The sequence below is a fragment of the Bubalus kerabau genome, chromosome 10 (genome assembly GCF_029407905.1).
Source record: "Bubalus kerabau isolate K-KA32 ecotype Philippines breed swamp buffalo chromosome 10, PCC_UOA_SB_1v2, whole genome shotgun sequence".
In the NCBI taxonomy this organism is placed as follows: domain Eukaryota; kingdom Metazoa; phylum Chordata; class Mammalia; order Artiodactyla; family Bovidae; genus Bubalus; species Bubalus kerabau.
The window spans coordinates 59,798,220-59,818,755 of NC_073633.1; the positions used below are offsets into that span (position 1 = coordinate 59,798,220).

At 38.3% G+C, this 20,536-nt stretch overlaps 1 protein-coding gene across 2 annotated transcripts in view; it reads left to right on the forward strand.

Moving 5' to 3' along the window:
- The window catches only part of DNAAF4 (dynein axonemal assembly factor 4), a 69,953-nt gene that overhangs the window by 40,023 nt on the left and 9,394 nt on the right, over positions 1 to 20,536 (forward strand). For both annotated transcript variants that reach the window (XM_055537888.1, XM_055537889.1), the window contains exons 5-6: positions 9,700 to 9,845; positions 11,145 to 11,254. In XM_055537888.1, coding sequence (XP_055393863.1) covers positions 9,700 to 9,845; positions 11,145 to 11,254 — 256 coding nt within the window. The remainder of the gene's footprint in view (positions 1 to 9,699; positions 9,846 to 11,144; positions 11,255 to 20,536) is intronic.

A 20,536-nucleotide genomic window follows, 5' to 3' on the forward strand; every position in this document is an offset into this window, starting at 1 on the left:
CATGTGATAATGATATTATAGTTAGATTTATAAAGCCCTCATCTTGTAGAGGTGACTACTGAAATATTTATTGATTAAAAAATACAGTGTCTGAGGTTTGCTTCAAAATAGTGTGAAAGTGGATAGAGGTAATGATGAGTGGTGTTGGCCATGAGTTGATAATTGAAGTCATGTTATGAATGCATGATGGTGATTATTCTTTCCTGTCTACTTTTGTACATATTTGAAATTTTTTATTATAAAATGGAAAAAAATTAAGGATCAAACAGTTACTCATTTTTCAAAGTAATTTTAAATTAGTAAAAAAAAGAAAAAAGGAAAACAAAATTCACCTTCAGCTCCCTCAGACTCTCTTGTAGCCAAGTGACACGTGTATGTCACTTGTATATGCATGTCACTTGGGTGTATATGTATGTCACACACACACATATATATGTATGTACCTTGACACATGTGTGTCACTTGTCATACATATGTATGACATGTAGCCAAGTGACACCGCTCTGACTCTTGAAATAGAAATGTGCTAATGATTTATAGAAAAGTATTACTTTTCCAAGATAAGTGTCCCCAGTTCCTTTTTGCTTGCTTCTTTGCTTTTTCTACCTAAGATGAAGATCTATGCCAGGAAATGAATTAGCTATCATCTTGAGATCATTAAGAGGTAAGTCATACATTAAGAGTGATGGAACAGGGAAGAAGGAGCTTGCGACATTAATAACATTGGAGAGCTTATAAATCATGCTGGAGTATCTTTCTTCAAACTTGTTGAGAAAAACAAACCCATGTATGATTAAACCACTTTAATTGTGTTTGTTATTCATGTATCCTAGAGAATTTTGACTACTGGAAATGGCTAATGGAAGGCAAGGTTGATTTAGCCTTTGAAAATCATTTAGTATAGTTAACTAAATTAAAGGGAAAATGTGATTATTGCAATATTACAAAAAGGCGTTTGACAAAATCCAACACCCATTTGTAATAAAAATTGCTTAAAAAATTAGGACTAGAAACTTTCTTGATCTGGTAAGGGCCTTCTACACAAAAACCTATAGCAAACATCCTATTTACTGATGAAATAATGCATATTTTGCCCCTCAGGTTGAAGAGTAAGGCAAACATTTCTGTTTTTACTGCTTCATTCAGCATTATACTGGAGGTCCTAACTGCTGCATTAAGACAAGAGGGCACATTGGTGGTTGCCTGAGACCAGGAGCAAAAGGAAGGAATGAACTGCACAGAGCTATAGGGGGCTCTTAGAGATGATAGAAATTTTCTGTCTTGATTGTGATTTCATGAGTATGTACATCTATCAGAACTCATTTAATATGCTTTAAGTACAGTTATTGTACATGAATTATTTCTCAATAAAATTGGAAAAAATGTTTATTATTTTTAAGCATGAAAGCATCAAAGTGTATATGATTTCCTCAAATTCTTATTATTCCACAGTAGTGCTTAGGGCCAGGCATACTGAGGCCATCCCCCAAGTGGTTTCATTTGAGGGTCCTTGCCTTTATGTCTGTTTTTATAAGGGAAAGTGAAATCAATGAATGTTAATTCGTTACACAACTTTGGAAACTTCCTTGTCTTGTTAGGAAGAGCTTTGTTTAAAAGGGATAAACTCTTGAAGTCATTTACCGGTATCAGCCTGTTGTGTTGAACTAATTTTGCAGTGCTGAGCTATCTTACTTGCTAAGCTACTAAAAGCATTGTAGAGGGAAAGATGAGACTTCAGAGCATGTGGATTTTTCCATTCTCAACTTTATAGAGCTAGGTATTTCTAAAGGCAGGAGCAAGCATAAGTCTGGAGAAAATAAGGTTGGTTGAAAGTGTGTAAGACTTTGCTTACCAGTTCTCCTCCCCTACCACAGCAGACAGCTGGAGGTTTACTATCTCTACGGTTGAGTACACAATGAGATTCTCCTCTAAAAATACAGAGATTGAGTGAAAGTCTGCATTATGAAAATCTAAGTACTGATTCAAGAGATCCCTTCAAGTCCTATACTCTTTGCCATATGCATACATGAGCCCAGTGCACCTGGGATGCAGATTGAACAATTCCTTTACAGGGAAGCCAAAACCTTGCAAAAATCTTGTCATTTTTAATGGTCCAACTAATTCACCATGCTGAAGCTTATTCATCAACAATCTTCAGATTCATGTACACAACTTCCAGTCAGAATATTTATACTTAGCATTTTTAATATGAACAGATAGCCAAAACCAAACAGAAAAATATAACTTGGAACAACTAGGTATGAAACAAGTAGGAATGGAAGAAAACTTAAAAGGAACCATAATTAATGTCCTCAGAGAGATGAAAACATATTTTAACCTTGAACAAAAACAGAGGCTGTAATAAAGAATTTTCCATAAAAACAGTTTGGAAATTTAAAATGTATAAAACATTTGGTCAGATAGTTGAAATATAGTAAATTTTCCCCAGAAAATAGAAAAAAAAGACGAAGAGATTTTAGAATAGAAAAGATGGAACTTCTCTCATGGTCCCGTGGTAAAGAATCTGTCTTGCAATGCGGGGGACACGGGTTCAATCCCTGGTTGGGGAACTAAGATCCCCCATGCTGCAGAGCAGCTAAGCCTGGGCACTGCAGCTACTGAGCCCACATGCGCTGGAGCCTCTGTACCACCACTGGGTAACCTGCACGCTGCAACTGCTGGAGCCCACCTGCTCTGGAGCCTGCACTCTGCAAGTGCACAGTCCATGCTCCAGAATGAAATCTCCCACATAACACAGTGAAGGTCCTGGGTGCCACAACTAAGACCTGATGCAGCCAAATAACAATAAATAAACAGATAAATTAATGTAATTAAATAAAATAGAACAGATGAAACAACTGGAGTATACATCCACATTGTCCCAACATTCAAATAATAGAAGTATTAGGAAGAGAGAAGGGAGAAACAGTAAAGGAAATAATTTTTTTTTAAATCTTTTTTTAAATTTGGATATAACTGACTTATTATGTTTTAAGTGTACAATATAATGTTTTGATATATGTATATATTGTGAAATGATCACCACAGTAAATCTAGTATATCTGTCCATCACCATACATATTTACAGTATTTTTTCTTATGAGAACTTCTAAGATTTACTAATATAAAGTACAGTGTATTAACTATAGTCATCAGGCTATACATTTCATTCCTAGGACTTGTTTATTTTATGACTAGAAGTTTGTACTTTTTGATCACCATCACCCATTTTGTCCACGTCCCAACCCCCGTCTCTGACAGCCACCAGTCTGCTCTCTGTAACTATGAGTTCCATTTTTTGTTGTCGATTCTACATGTAAGAAATAATTTAAAAATTTTTTAGTGAGGGGTTGTGGAGGGAGAAAGAAAGGAGGAGTTTGGGATTAACTGATACATACTACTATATGTAAAATACACACTCCAGTATTCTTGCCTGGATAATCCCATGGACAGAGAAGCCTGGTGGGCTATGTTCTATGGGTTTGCAAAAAGTCAGACACGACTGAAGCAATTTATCAGCAGCATTTGTAAAATAGAAAAACAGGGACCTGCTGTATAGCACAGGGAACTGTATTCAATGTCTTGTAGTAACCTATGATGTAAAAGAATCTGAAAAAATATGTATCTGTTCCTGCTGCTGCTGCTAAGTAACTTGAGTCATGTCCGACTTTGTGCGACCCCATAGACGGCAGCCCACCAGGCTCCCCCATCCCTGGGTTTCTCCAGGCAAGAACACTGGAGTGGGTTGCCATTTCCTTCTCCAATGCATGAAAGTGAAAAGTGAAAGGGAAGTCGCTCAGTCGTGTCATATTTGTTCCTAATACTATTTTATTTTTCCTTAATCAATCATTGCAGCATTTTGCAAATTTCATTAGTCTATTCCAAAAAGCGGTTTTGGATGTTATTGATTCTTTTATTCTTTATTTGTTTTCTAGTCCATTAATTCCTGTGTGTATTTTTATTTCGCTACTCCTAGTTTCTTTGAGGTTTCTCTGTTTTTTTATATACTTTGTTTGCATTAAGTTTTGAATCTTTTAATTCATGCATATGAAGTGTAATACATTCATTAAGTCTTGACATCTTGTTTTTCATTGTCATGTGGTTACAAATATTTTGCAAGCCATCATCATTTTTTTGGTCTCCAATTATTAGGGAGAATTGTTTTAAAGCAGAAATGATGCTTAGTTGTGGATGTATCTGGTATTAAAAGTATAGTCTGATGCTGTAAAGAACAATATTACATAGGAACCTGGAATGTTAGGCCCATGAATCAAGGTAAGTTGAAACTGGTCAAGCAGAAGGTGGCAAGAGTGAACATTGACATCTTAGGAATCAGTGAACTCAAATGGATGGGAATGGGGGAATTTAATTCAGATGACCATTATACCTACTACTGTGGGCAAGAATCCCTTAGAAGAAATGGAGTAGCTCTCACGGTCAACAAAAAAGTCTAATATGCAGTACTGGGGTGCAATCTCAAAAACAACAGAAATGATCTTGGTTTGTTTCCATGGCAAACCATTCAGCATCACAGTAATCCAAGTCTATGCCCCAGCCACTAATGCTGAATTAGCTGAAGTTGAATAGTTTTATAAAGACCTTCTAGAACTAACACCATAAAAAGATGTCCTTTTCATCATTAGGGATTGGAATGCAAAAGTAGGAAGTCAAGAAATTCATGGAGTAGTAGGCAAGTGTGGCCTTGGCAAAGGCTAACAGTTTTGTCAAGAAAACACACTGGTCATAGCAAACACCCTCTTTCAACAACACAAGAAATGACTCTATACATGGACATCCCTAGATGGTCAATACTGGAATCAGTTTGATTTTATTCTCTGTAGCTGAAGATGGAGAAGCTCTCTACACTCAGCAAAAACAAGACCTGGAGCTGACTGGCTCCAATCATGAGCTCCTGATTGTAAAATTCAGGCTTTAATTGAAGAAAGTAGAGAAAACTGTGAGGCCATTCAGGTATGGCCTAAATCAAATCCCTTATGATTATACAGTGGAGGTGACAAATAGATGCAAGGGATTATATCTGGTAGACAGAATGCCTGAAGAATTATAGATGGAGGTTCATAACACGGTGCAGGAGGCAGTGACCAGAACCATCCCCAAGAAAAATAAATGCAAGAATGCAAAGTGGTTGTCTGAGGAGGCCTTATAAATAGCTGAGAAAAGAAGAGAAGTGAAAGGCAAAGGAGAAAGGGAAAGACACACCTAACAATGCAGAGTTTCAAAGAATAGCAAGGAGAGATAAGAAAGCCTTCCTCAGTGATCAGTGCAAAGAAATAGAGGAAAACAATAGGAAAGAGTAGAGATCTCTTCAGAAAAATTAGAGATAACAAGGGAACATTCCATGCAAAGATGGGCACAATAAAGGACAGAAATGGTATGGACCTAACAGAAGCAGAAGATATTAAGAAGAGGTGGCAAGAATACACAGAAGAACTATACAAAGAAGATCTTCATGACCCAGATAATCATGATGGTATGATTACTCACCTAGAGCCAGACATCCTGGAGTGTGAAGTCAAGGGGGCCTTAAGAAGCATTACTACCAACAAAGCTAGGGGAGGTGATGGAATTACAGCTGAGCTATTTCAGATCCTAAAATATGATGCTGTGAAAGTGCTGCACCCAATATAGCAGCAAATTTGGAAAACTCAGCAGTGACCACAGGACTGGAAAAGGTCAGTTTCTATTTCAATCCCAAATAATGGCAATGCCAAAGAACGTTCAAACTACCATACAGTTGTGCTCATTTCACATCCTAGCAAGGTAATACTCAAAATCCTTCAAGGTAGGCTTGAGCAGTATGTGAACTGAGAAATTCCAGATGTACAAATTGGATTTCAAAAAGCTAGAGGAACAAGAGATCAAATTGCCAGCATTCATTGGATCATAGAGCAAGGGAATTCCTGAAAAACATCTACTTCTGCTTCATTGACTACACTAAATCCTTTGACTGTGTGGATCACAACAAACTATGGAAAATTCTTAAAGAGATAGGAATACCAGACCACCTTACCTGCCTCCTGAGAAAACTGTATGCAGATCAAAGAGCAACTGTTAGAACCAGAACCAGAACAAATCCCAACTGATTTGTTTCACGTTGGGAAAGGAGTATATCAAGGCTGTATATTGTTACCCTGCTTGTTTAACTTCTGTGCAGAGTACATCATGCAGAATCCTGGGTTGGATGAATCACAAGCTGAAATCAAGAGTGCTGGGAGAAATATTAATAACCTCAGATATGCAGATGATATCACTCTACTGGCAGAAAGTGAAGAGAAACTAAAAAGCCTCTTGATGAGGGTGAAGAAGAGTGAAAAAGCTGGCTTAAAACTCAGCATTCAAAAAACTAAGGTCATGGCATCTGGTCCCATCACTTCACAGTAAATAGAAGGAGGAAAATAGAAGCAGTGACAGATTTTATTTTCTTGGGCTCCCAAATCACTGTGGATGGTGACTCCAGCCATGAATTTAAAAGATGCTTGCTCCTTGGAAGGAAAGCTATGACAAATCTAAACAATGTATTAAAAAAACAGAGATATCACTTTGTTGACAAAGGTCTGTATAGTCAAAGCTATGATTTTTCCGGTAGTCATGTACTGATGTGAGTGCTGGACCATAAAGAAGGCTGAGCAGTGAAGAATTGATACTTTTGAGTTTTGGTGCTGGAGAAGACTCATGAGAGTCCCTTGGAGAGCAAGGAAATCAAAGCAGTCAATCCTAAAGGAGATCAACCCTGAATATTCACTGGAAGGACTGATGCTGAAGCTGAAGTTCCAATACTTTGGCCACCTGATGAAAAGAGCCGACTCATTGGAAAAGTGGGAAAGATTGAGGGTAAGAGGAGAAGGGGGCAATAGAGAATGAGATGGTTGGATGGCATCACCGACTCAATGGACATGGGTTTGAGTAAACTCTGGGAGTTGGTGATGGACAGGGAGGCCTGGCGTGTTGCAGTCCATGGGGTCACAAATAGTTGGACACGACTGAGTGACTCAACAACAACAGTAGGTTATCATTTTTCATTTTTACTCTCAAGTTTTCCACTCCTGAGTTCTTAATTTTATTTTTCCATGTTCTGGTACATTTCTTTGAGTAATTTACTCAGAAAAGATGGCTAGATGGTGTATTTACTTAGTTCTTAAATATCTAGGAATGTCTCCTGGCTTCATAAGTGAATAGTAGTATACTGGGTATAAAATTATTGGACATTGTATTAGGTAGGTTCAAGCCAATTACTGAAATAAGTGGTCCAAAGTCATAGATTGGGCCTCCCTGGTAGCTCAGTTGGTAAAGAATCTGCCTGCAATGCAGGAGACCCCGGTCCAATTCATGGGTGGGAATGATCCCCTGGAGAAAGAATAGGTTACCCACTCCCTGGAGGCTCAGATGGTAAAGAATCTGCCTGTAGTGCAGGAGACCTGGGTTTGATCCCTCGATTGGGATGATCCCCTGGAGGGCATGGCAACCCACTATAGTATTCTTTTTTTTTTTTTCATCAAATGTTTTTTTTTTTTAATTTTATTATTTAACTTTACAATATTGTATTGGTTTTGCCATATATCAAAATGAATCTGCCACAGGTATACATGTGTTCCCCATCCTGAACCCTCCTCCCTCCTCCCTCCCCATCCCATCCCTCTGGGTCATCCCAGTGCACCAGCCCCAAGCATCCAGTATCGTGCATCGAACCTGGACTGGTGACTCGTTTCATATATGATATTATACATGTTTCAATGCCATTCTCCCAAATCATCCCACCCTCTCCCTCTCCCACAGAGTCCAAAAGACTGTTCTATACATCAGTGTCTCTTTTGCTGTCTCGTACACAGGGTTATTGTTACCATCTTTCTAAATTCCATATATGTGCGTTAGTATACTGTATTGGTGTTTTTCTTTCTGGCTTACTTCACTCTGCATAATAGGCTCCAGTTTCATCCACCTCATTAGAACTGATTCAAATGTATTCTTTTTAATGGCTGAGTAATACTCCATTGTGTATATGTACCACAGCTTTCTCATCCATTCATCTGCTGATGGACATTTAGGTTGCTTCCATGTCCTGGCTATTATAAACAGTGCTGCGATGAACATTGGGGTACACGTGTCTCTTTCAGTTTTGGTTTCCTCAGTGTGTATGCCCAGCAGTGGGATTGCTGGGTTATAAGGCATGAAAAGATGTTCAACATCACTCATTATCATAGAAATGCAAATCAAAACCACTATGAGGTACCATTTCACACCAGTCAGAATGGCTGCGATCCAAAAGTCTACAAGCAATAAATGCTGGAGAGGGTGTGGAGAAAAGGGAACCCTCTTACACTGTTGGTGGGAATGCAAACTAGTACAGCCACTCTGGAGAACAGTGTGGAGATTCCTTAAAAAACTGGAAATAGAACTGCCACTCCAGTATTCTTGCCTGGAGAATCCCCTTGGACAGAGGAGCCTGGCAGGCTGCAGTCCCTGGGATCACAAAGAGTGGACACAACTGAGTGACTAAGCACAGCACAACACACAAAGTCATAGATCAAATAAGATCAAAATTGAATGTTATCTAATACTTATTATGTAACGGTCATCAGTCTAGACCTGATAGATGTCTTTGTTCCACAGGGCCTTCCAGGGTGGTGGGTTAACATCTATTGTACCATTATTTGGCTTGCATCTCTGGATCCAAGGTGGATAATGCAGTTGGCATTGTTTTTTAGCCAGTGGGATGGGGAAAGAAGATGTCCACTGCAAGTAGATTTACCGGTAAAATGATGATCTGTAAATTGTATACATCTCTTATATTCACATTCTGTTGTGTTAGGTTTGGCACATAACTGCACCTACTCTTAAACAAAGAGGGGAGAATTGATAGGATACTGGATGATAGCATTCCCAACCACAACCATCTATAGAAATTGTTTGTTTAAATTTTTGTTGATGTTACTTTCTAGTTTGAGTCTTTATTCTTTCTTCCCTATCCCCTCTTTCCTCCCTTTGAAATGTTAATTCAGGCCCTTTTCAGTTTTTCTTTAAAGTGGAAATTTTATATCTTAATTATATTGTTCATTTTATATCAAAGATATAAACTCTCTGTCATGTTTGTAGAAAATCATTTTTGATCACTTTTGATATTTTAATTTTTTAGTACCATTCCTTCCCATTATTTATACAGTTTATATTCTAACATATAGATTAATATCTTCTCTTATATTGACTGAACAATTATTATATCTAACTGCCTTTGTATAAATGTATAGCTTTTCATCATAACTCTTTGCCTGTTCCCATTAGCTTTCTCTAATAGCTGAAAATCTTTTCTGTCATTACCAGGAAGCCTGTAGAAGATAACTGTTATAGGAGCTTATGGAAAGTGATGACTTTGCCTAGGTACCCTCCTTTAGAGTTGACATAGGTTATAAGAGTGCCATCCTCTATAGTGAATGTAAGTTAGGCACTGTGTGGTTTAACAAAGAGAACCCCAGAAAAGTAGCTGAAGTCATTGATTAAAGAACAGATAATTAGCTTCCATAATTTCAATGAGGAATTTTACATTCCTTCCTGTAGAAAATATGTTTGGATTATTTGTATAGGATTTTAAAAGTAACTTTAATGGATAATTGCCATAAAAGTCTGTTTGATTGTTAACTAGGAAATTAAAGATTAATAACTTAGTTGCTAATATTGTTTTTGAAGGGAGAAATTCAGAAAATATATTTTTTGAGAAGTTAAAAGAAGACAGTGTTCCTGCTCCTCGCTCTGTTGGCAGTATTAAAATCAGCTTTACTCCTCGAGTATTCCCCACAGCTCTCCGGGAATCACAAGTAGCAGAAGAAGAGGAGGTTGGTACACTTGCTGTTAGTTACAGTGACCACACATGAGAGTACTTAATTTTTTACTTCATATGTTGAAACTTACTGGATCTGAATTTTTAAAGTATTCATTGCACTAAAGATATTACTTCATGAAAAAATTTAATATTTCTTTTTGAGAAAAATATATTTTGCAGGATCTATTTTTTTTTGGCTTCAGAATGCTGATGAGAAAACATTGATTTAATAGTCAGCATTGTTGCTTATTTGAGGAGATAATCTGTTGCATGTGCATTTATTTTGTTAAATACATAGTTTTCCATAATAGATTTGTAAACTTTGGGACTTTGTGTTGTGGTAAGAAAAGATTTGTAAATTTATTATAACTATATTATTACAATTAATTAGTAACGTCAAGTGTTTCTAATGTGACATTTGGCATTGATACCTTTCATTTATAAATTCCTGAGCTCTGGGATTTTGAATGTCATATATTTAGTTGTATAAGCATTAAGAATTCTAAGAACTGCTTTTATTAATTTATTTTTTACTATCAGGTATGAACTGATACCTCTCTCAGTTGAAAAGCTGTGAAAATAATTGAAGTTTCTTAATATATAATGATAATTTATAAATATTAACTTTTTTCTTAATATTAGCAATATATTTATGTATTTCATTATTTATAAAAGGATTTCTATAACTATAAAATTATAATTATTTTTAAAATGTATATATTTTTATAATATAAAAATACATACATATTATAAACAAGAAAAGTAAAATAATATTCACATGAACTACCAGAAATTTGGACAAAGTTTGAACTAGAAATTGATAACATATTTGATTTTAATCAGCTAGTGAAATTAAAAAAAAAATTTGAAAATGTATAAAAGCTGGAAGTTTAAAATCACCATGATCAAATATTATATCAGTCTGCTTAGAATACTATTACAAAGTACGTAGACTTGCTGGCTCTAAGAACAGACAATTATTTCTCACAGTTCTGGAGGCCGAGAGGATATGGGGGTGGGGTGTAGAAAAGAGCATGCCCTCTAGTTTCTTTCTTCTCTTATAAGGATACTAATCCTGTCTTGGGGGCCTCATCCTCATGACTTCATCCAAACTTAATTATCGCCCAAGGGCCATAGTTCCAAATACTATCACATAGGTGGTTAGGGCTTCACCATACGAATTTTGGAGCACACAAGCATTCAGTACATAACAAATAGTATTTCCATGTTATGTAGGAAGATGGGAAATCTAAAAGGAACAGTTAATAAAATAATACCTTTGTGTCCTTCATTAAACTCATTCTCATTTCAGTGGCTACATAAACAAGCAGAGGCACGAAGAGCAATGAATACTGATATTCCTGAACTTTGTGATTTAAAAGAAGAGGAAAAGAACCCAGAATGGTTGAAGGACAAAGGAAAGTAAGTTGTTTGCACCCTGGCCATGAGACTTATTATAAATCTATGTAGATATTAGTACTTATAACATTTTCTAGATATCTTGACATATGTGTGAATGTGATTGTTGGGAAGAAATAATGTAAGTATGCCAATTATGTAGGTAGCACCTCTGTGTTTAAAAAGTCAGATCCTATAACAATTAAATGAGATTCTTATTTTTATTTGCTTTTATATTTAAATGTCATGGAAATGAAAAAATATAACATCTTTGGATTGCTTATTAAAGTCTCTTTTAAAATTACTCAGTGTTTGACATAAGTCCTTGCTAATACTTCCCTTAAAATCATGGTTCTTCAAAACTAGAATTACTTTGATTAGTCATATCAGTCTTTGAAAGCTTATCAGATTAGCTTGTTGCTCTGTCATGACCTAGATGGGTGGGATGGAGTGGTGGGGTGGAAGGTTCAAGAGAGAGGATATATATACACATATAGTGGATTCACTTTGTTGTACAGCAGAAACTAACACAACACTATAAAGCAATTATCCTATAATAAAAAAAGATTATCAAATCAGTCTATAAATTATTATTTTATGTCTAGACAATCTTTTTATTTATTTATATGTGACTGTAAATTTTAGACAATTATCAAAAATAATGAATTCTGGTACATTCTGTGGCAATTTGAGTTCATATTTGGAGGCAATTGTTGATATTATTTATTATATCTTATTTTGTATGTTTGTATTATTTTCCTGTTGCTGCCATAACAAACTGCCACCGACTTGTTGGCTTAAAACAATACTAATCTATTATCTTATAGTTCTGGAGGCCAGAAGTCTAAAGTGGGTTTTACTAGGCTAATATCAAGTATCAAGTGCAATCCTTCTGGAGACTGTAGGAGAGAATCTATTTCCTTGGGTTTTCCAACCTTGAGACCTCCCACATTCCTTGGCTTATGGCCCCAAACCAGCAGTTGCATCACTCTAGCCTTTGCTTCCATAGTCACATCTCCTTTTCTGACTCTGGCTCCCCTGCCTCCCTCTTTCATTTATAAACACCCTTGTATTGATAATCCAGGGTAATCTCCTACATTAAGATTCTTAATCACATCTGCAAGGTTCTTTCTAACTCACCATTTTATGTATTCACAGGTTTTGGGGAGTTAGGATGTGGCTATCTTTGTGTTTTCCTGTTCTCATCTCTTCTCTGTTCTCCTGGTCTTTTCTCTTATCTAAAACACCACCAGAGATTGATTTGTGAAGTTGAACTGGAGTAGACAGTTTTCTAAAGTTCAGAAGCCTGAGGCTCACAGGTTTGTTTCTCTTACTCCCAAGAGTAATCCCTTCTCCTCCTCCTCTTCCTTCTTCTCTCCCTTCCTCTCCATCTTTTGAACCATTAAATAAATATCTGTTGATTATTTATGGTTTGTCAGGCTGTAGGCTAGGCTCTGAACTACAGAAATAGAGGAGAGAGACATATACTTACAACACTGTATGAGAAGTGCAATACATAGAAAGCACATGATAAAATGAGAGTACAGAAGAGGGGCACTTAACCTTAAAAGGAGGGAGGTAGTTTCAGGAAGAGCTTCCTAAAGAGTATAGCACCTGAGTTCCTCTTAATGATAGGTAGGAGTTTCAGGAGGAAGGGAGAGAAAGGTGTTCATTTTAGGCAGAGGATACACTGTGAGCAAATGCTCAGAGACAAGAATAGTGTGACATACAGGCCAGGAACTATGGGTAGCTTACTTTTTGATAAAACATAAATTTGAAGCTAAGAATAATAACACATGAACCTAGAAAAATAGGCAGTGGCCTTGTGTTATTCTTAAATTTTATTCTGTAAGGTGGAGGAAAATGTGTTCCAGTAACTAAGGTGGAGGTCTTGAACAGTGACATTGTTGTAGAGGGGGGAAGGCGAGGGCCATGTGAGAAATATTCAGGAGGTAAAATAGGGAGGACTTCTGAGTGACTGTTGAGGAGTAGAGAAGTAGTTGTGGACATCTTCTGGGTTTCTAGTTTAAAGGATTGATTATATGCCACCAACTGAATTAGAGAACACTAGAAGAGGGCCTGTTAGGGGGAAATGTAGGTAAAGGTCAGTTTTGAATATGTTGAGTTAGAGGTGTCTTTTGGTCAAGCTGACAGTGTCCAGCAAGTTTGAAACCCAGAGGAGAGTCCAGCCCTGTGTTATCGATTTGGAGGTCATCAGCATTTATGCAGCAGTTGATTTATAAGAGTAGGTGAAGTATCTAAAAATAGGGTATAAAGGGGAGTAGTGGCCTAAGGCTAGAACCCTGTGATCCACAGTATTTGAAGATCTGGCAAAATAAAGTAGTACACAGAAATAGTCTCAGAGGCTGACGGAATAAAAACTTTTAAGAGTTTTTTTTGTCTTGTTCTTCTCTAAAAGTTCTCCAGGCAAGAATACTGGAGTGGTTCATCATTCCCTTCTCCAGGGGATCTTCCCAATGCAGGGATCGAACTGGGTCTCCTGCATTGCAGGCAGATTCTTTACCATCTGAGCCACCAGGGAAGCAAGCCCTCTTTACAAATAGAAAAGATTCAAAAAGATGTGCAGATGAGACAAAAGAAGTGTTTGAAATGTCCTCAAGAAGAGTGGGGAAAACTCAGTCAAGGCCGATGGTAAATGGATTATCTTGATTTTGTTATTCTTTTTCCTTTTGTTAAAAGTTGTGTTCATTTTTACACTTTATAATAAAGATATACCTTTTGAAAAAAATTTACACTGCACATTAAATGAAAGTTCCCCTTGGTTTTTACCCAGTCTGCTGGCCTTCTTCCTTCCTTGTCCCTCAGATATATCCAGTCTAAATATTTCTTTAATTACATTTGCTTGTCTTTAAGCTGTCATTGTCATAATCACAGTTATTACGTTCATAGCTTGTGATAGGTTGCCAGAGCTTTGCACATACAATTTCATTAAATCCTTACTACTGTAGTTAGCTAGCAACCACTGCTTTTGCATTCGTTTAACAAATGTTTATCATAAAGCTAGCTGCTTTACACAAACTAGGTCTTTTAATTCCTTTAACAGTATAAATAGTTGTATATTATTATCTTTACCCCAAGTTTCTAAAATACAGAAAAAGGGCTAGAGAGGTTGAGAAATTTGGCTAAAGTGGTGGTTTATAAATAAAACCAGGATTAAGTCCCACGTCAGTATGATTACAAAGCTTTTGTTCCAGATAGTGTTGTATAATCCTCACAGATGAATAAAATTCTTGTTGTCCTTTTGTTCTGGTTGTTTAGCCTTAGTAAAGACAGCCCAAGTGGTCTGGCTCTGTGTCAGGAAGCATTTAACAGGAGGTTCCTGTGTGCTGTTTTGGATCTGTCAGGAATTCTCTGTTCCTTATTAATTCCTGAATATTCAGGAATTAAGAGGAGAGGCAAGCCTCTCTCGGGGGCTGAGGAATCCAGGCATTTCCTTCACTAGTGCTTCTATATGGTGATAAGTACCCTCTTCCTTCTTGTGAACCATGCGGTAAAAGTGATTGTTTACAAATCTCTCTCTTTAATATGGATTGCCTATGTTTTGTAAGTCTGGATTTTTAATCTTTATCTTTGCTGAGAATAACTACTTTGTAAGATGGTATATATGCCCACACCATGTTGATTAAAACACCTTTGCTCCATCAGAGCTCTGGTCCCCGTGTCTTTCTCTCTCTCTCTCTCTTTTTTCAGGCTGATCCCCTGGAGCGCAGAGGCTCTCTGAGTTCACTTTCCTGCCTGGGCTTCTAAGACCCTTTCGAGAAGGCGCTCTGCGCCTTCACCCCATCGAGAGGGCGCCTGAGGCCTCTGTGAACAGAGCAAGCCCCGTGTCAGGGGCTTTATTGGCTTTCTGTGTAAACCAAGGAATATCAGCCTCTTTCTCTCTCCTTTACTTTCTTATCGGTCGACTCCAGACCACCAGGTTCCAGTCCATTAAAGGACCTCAACAGCTATGAATTGCTCTTCCTTGAGGCCTGAGAGTGTTGAAGTGCACGTAGCTGAATGTGCTCTCCTACTGGATTGGTTACTGAGGTCTAGAAAATACTGGAAGATTAAGTTGTAATAGAGATGGAATGGGAAAGACTAGAGATCTCCAAGAAAATGAGAGATACCAAAGGAACTTTTCATGCAGAGATGGGCACAATAAAGGAAAAAAATGGTATGGACCTAACAGAAGCAGAAGATATTAAGAAGAGATGGCAAGAATACACAGAAGAACTATACAAAAGAGATCATCATGACCCAGATAATCAGAATGGTGTGATCACTCACCTAGAGCCAGATATCCTGGAGTGTGAAGTCAAGTGGGCCTTAGGAAACACTACTAAGAACAAAGCTAGTGGAGGTAATAGAATTTCAGTTGAGCTATTTCAAATCCTAAAAGATGATGCTGTGAAAGTGCTGCACTCAATATGCCAGCAAATTTAGAAAACTCAGCAGTGGCCACAGGACTGCAAAAGGTCAGTTTTCATTCTAATCCCAAAGAAAGGCAATGCCAAAGAATGCTCAAACTACCACACAATTGCACTCATCTCACATGCTAGCAAAATAATGCTCAAAATTCTCCAAGCCAGGTTCCAACAGTATGTGAACTATGAACTTCCAGATGTTCCAGGTCAATTTAGAAAAGGCAGAGGAGCCAGAGATCAAATTGCCAACATCCATTGGATCATTGAAAAAGGAAAAGAGTTCCAGAAAAACATCTATTTCTGCTTTATTGACTATGCCAAAGCCTTTGACTGTGTGGATCACAATAAACTGTGGAAAATTCTGAAAGAGATAGGAATATCAGACTATCTTATCTGTCTCCTAAGAAATCTGTATGCAGGTCAAGAAGCAACAGTTAGAACTGGACATGGAACAACAGACTGGTTCCAGATCGGGAAAGGAGTACATCAAGGCTGTATATTGTCACCCTGCTTGTTTAACTTATATGAAGAGAAATGCTGGACTGGATGAAGCACAAGGTGGAATCAAGATTGCCAAGAGAAATATCAATAACCTCAGATATGCAGATGACACCACCCTTATGGCAGAAAGTGAAGAAACTAAAGAGCCTCTTGATGAAACTGAAAGAGGAGAGTGAAAAAGTTGGCTTAAGGCTCAGAATTCAGAAAACTAAGGATCATGGCATCTGGTCCCATCATTTCATGGCAAATAGATGGAGAAACAGTGGAAACAGTGTCAGACTTTATTGTTTTGGGCTTCAAAAATCGCTGCAGATGGTGACTGCAGCCATGAAATTAAAAGACACTTTACTGCTTGGAAGAAACGTTATGACCAACCTAGACAGCATATTAAAAAGCAGAGACAGTACTTTGCAAACAAAGGTCTGTCTAGTCAAAGCTGTGGTTTTTCCAGTAGTCATGTATGGATGTGAGAGTTGGACTATAAAGAAAGCTGAGTGCTGAAGAATTGATGCTTTTGAACTGTGGTGTTGAGAAGACTCTTGAGAGTCCCTTGGACTGTGCCAGTCCATCCTAAAGGAAATCAGTCTTGAATATTCATTGGAAGGACTGATGCTGAAGCTGAAACTCCAATAGTTTGGCCACCTTATATGAAAAACTGACTGATTTGAAAAGACCCTGATGCTTGGAAAGATTGAAGGCGGGAGGAGAAGGGGACGACAGAGGATGAGATGGTTGGATGGCATCACTGACTCAATGGACATGAGTTTGAGTAAACTCTGGGAGTTGGTGATGGACAGGGAGGCCTGGTGTGCTGCAGTCCATGGGGTCGCAAAGAGTTGGACAGGACTGAGCGACTGAACTGAACTGAACTGATTTTCTGAGGTGGAAGGAGAGAAAGTGAAGACAAATGTGAAACTAGATAAGTTTCTAACAAAAATTGCTTAGTGGGCACTATTGAGATCTCTACTAGGTTAAGAGCATGAATTCTTGGAGATGTTATTCAGCACAGCTCTGTGATTTATCTTCTAAGTAGTATTTAGTGTTTCAGATTTAAGAGTAGATTATTGAGCCAAGATTGGAATTTTGATGGACAAGTACAACAGAAGACTAGTAGTACAAAGGACCAGATTGGAAAAATAGCTCAGATATCTAGCTGTGACATCTAGGCTGGGGGACTTGCCAGGCAATCCAGTAGTTAAGACTGTGTGCCCCCAATGCAAGAGGCTCGGGTTTGATCCCTGACCTGTAACTAAGATCCCACATGCTGTGCAGCATGGCCAAAAAAATAAAAAATAATCTATTTTTTAAAAATAGAAATCTAGGCTGGGTTAGAAAGGAATAGATGCCATAGTGACCCAGTGGACTAAGGAAAAATGGAGCAGTTAAGACATTAGAGGACACTATAAGGTTAAAGATTGATGAAGGGATAGTTTGCAGGATAGAAAGTTCTAGTCAGTGACTGGGATTCCAGAGTTTGATATCAGTGAAGTAGTGCAGATCAGGTGATGACAAGTCCAGGAGGTGGTCCTGGAGTGGGTAGCAAAAGTGAAGGAAAGGTCATTTGAGTTAAGGTTGTTACTGTTTAGCCAGTGAGTTGTGTCTGGCTGCAACCCCATGGACTGCAGCATGCCAGGCTCCTCTGTCTTCCACTGTTTCCCAGGGTTTGCTCAAATTCATGTCATTGAACTGGTGATGCTATCTAACCATCTCATCCTCTTGTCACCCCCTTCATCTCTTGCCCTCAATCTTTCCTAGCATCAGGGTCTTTTCCAGTGGGTCAGCTAGCTCTTCACATCAGGTAACCCAAGTATTGGAACTTCAGCTTCAGCGTAAGTCCTTCCAATGAATACTCAGGGTTGATCTCCTTTAGCATTGACTGATTTGATCTGCTTGCAGCCCAAGGAACTATAAAGAGTCTTCTTGAGCACCACAATTCACAAGCATCGATTCTTCGGTGATCAGCCTTCTTTATGGCACAACTCTCACATCGGTACATGACTACTGGAAAAACCATAACTTTGACTAGATGGACCTTTGTTGGCAAAGTGATGTCTCTGCTGTTGAATATGCTGTCTAGGTTTGTCATAGCTTTCTTTCCTTTTGTCCTTTCCTTAAAAGAAGCAAGCATCTTTTAATTTCATGGATGCAATAATCGTCCACTGATTTTGGAGCCCAAGAAAATAAAGTCTGTCACCGTTTTCCTTTTTTTCTCCTTCTATTTGCTTTGAAGTCATGGAACTTGTACATCTGGAAGTTCTTGGTTCATATCCTGCTGAAGCCTAGTGTGAAGGCTTTTGAGCATTACCTTGCTGGGATATGAAATGAGCGCAACTGTATGGTAGTTTGAACATTCTTTGGCATTGCCCTTCTTTGGGATTGAAATGAAAACTGACCTTTTCCAGTCTTTAAGCCACTGCTGAGCTTTCCAAATTTGCTGGCATATTGAGCGCAACACTTTAACAGCATCATCTTTTAGGATTTGAAATAGCTCAGCAGGATTTCCATCACCTCCACTAGCTTTGTTTGTAGTAATGCTTCCTAAGGCCCACTTGACCGTCTATTCCAGAATGTCTGGCTCTATCTAGGTGAGTGACCAGACCATGCCATCCTGGTTACCTGGGTCATTAAGACCTTTTTTGTATATTTCTTCTGTATTCGTGCCACCTTGAGTTAAGGAGTCCCAGGTATTTCAGGGCTAAACGGATAAATGGATCATATACCTGAACTTTAGAATCTTCTGGAATTATGGCATGAATTGGGTTGGAAACAGATGCTGGGAGCCAGGTATCAAAGACTTCAGTGAATAAGAGAGGAATGATTTTAAAAAGCCAGTTAGATGACAGTGACCAGAGGTTATAGAGTAAAGATGCCAGAGTTCTAAAGGATGATGTTTTTTTTTTTTTTTTTATTAAGGGAGAGTTACAGCTTGGAACTTGGCAGAAATGAGTCTGGAGAATGCCTATGGTCCTAGCCCCTCCCGTGATGTGGGGAGGGAATCCTCCGTAGAGAAGGTGGTAGATATAGCACTGCCCTCCAGAGAGAGCCAGGTATACTTTAAGAAGCATTGTGTGGAAAAATTGAGGATTAAGAAACAATGAGGGTGGGAGTTGGAGTCATTTATGCTTGAATCACAAGTAAGAAAGTGTAAAGGAATAAAGGGGGATGAGAACAGGAAAAACCAGCAAATGTGAACTTTCATGTGAGGGCAAAGAAGCAGCTGCTATTTGATCAGTGCCTGAAGATTACAGGTTGTTGTACATAGTTGGAAAGTCCTTTGGCACACACAATGTGTTAAGGTGCTGGGACTGGGTAAATGGGCCTAGACAGTGTGTAGTCCGGTTTTCTTTCTTTTTTATAGGTAAATGTATTTATTTATAGGTTTATGTTTTGGCTGTGCTGGGTCTCCACTGCTGCATGGGCTTTCTCTAGTTGCAGTGAGTGGGGGCTACTCTCTAGCTGCAACGTGCAGGTTACTCTCTAGTTGCGGTGTTCAGGCTTCTCATAGCAGTGGCATCTCTTGCTGTGGAGTGTGAGCTCCAGGGCGTGTGGGCTTCAGTAGTTGCAGCTCATGGGCTCTAGAACACAGGCTCAGTAGTTGTGGTACACAGGCTTAGTTGCTCCACAGCATGTGGGATCTTCCCAGATCAGGGATCAAACCTGTGTCTCCTGCATTGGCAGGAGGATTCTTTACCACTGAGCCACCAGGGAAGCCCTGGTTATTTCTGATATACCAGTGATGTGATTTCGATTTGAATGGAAAGGACAAATGAGATCATTGAGCTAGTGTTGGAATTTTGCTCACAGGTACAGCAAAAGAAGTGTGTGTGCATATGACAACTGGCAAAAGCATTGAATTGGTAACAGCCTAGTGCAAAAAAGTGTACTTGATTGTGGTGAAGTGTGACTGGTAAATTATAATCACCTTAGTCTCTGATGGTTTTTTGTACCAGTTAGGATATAGGGTAAAGATGGCAAAGTCCCAAAGGAAGCATTACTATGAACAAAGCTAGTAGAGGTGATGGAATTCCAGCTGAGCTATTTAAAATCCTAAAAGATGATGCTGTAAAGTGCTGCCTACAGTTAGGTATAAAGAGAAGCAAAATAGGAGAGTTAAAAAGGAGGAGAGATGGAAGAAAACTTAGTAACTAGTGACATCCAGAGAAACAAAGTACAGCTAATCATAGTGCCAAGTATGAACAGATAAAAGGAAAGGTAGTAATTATTAGAGAGAAATGTATCCTCTTTAGCCATGTAACACAGTACAGAATATAGAAACAGACGTAATAGACGCCATTCAGAAGCAGTGTTGGATTTAAGACAAAGGATGAAATGCTTTCATCTCCAGAGGCTTTGTTTCACGTTAGCCTTCTATATTTAC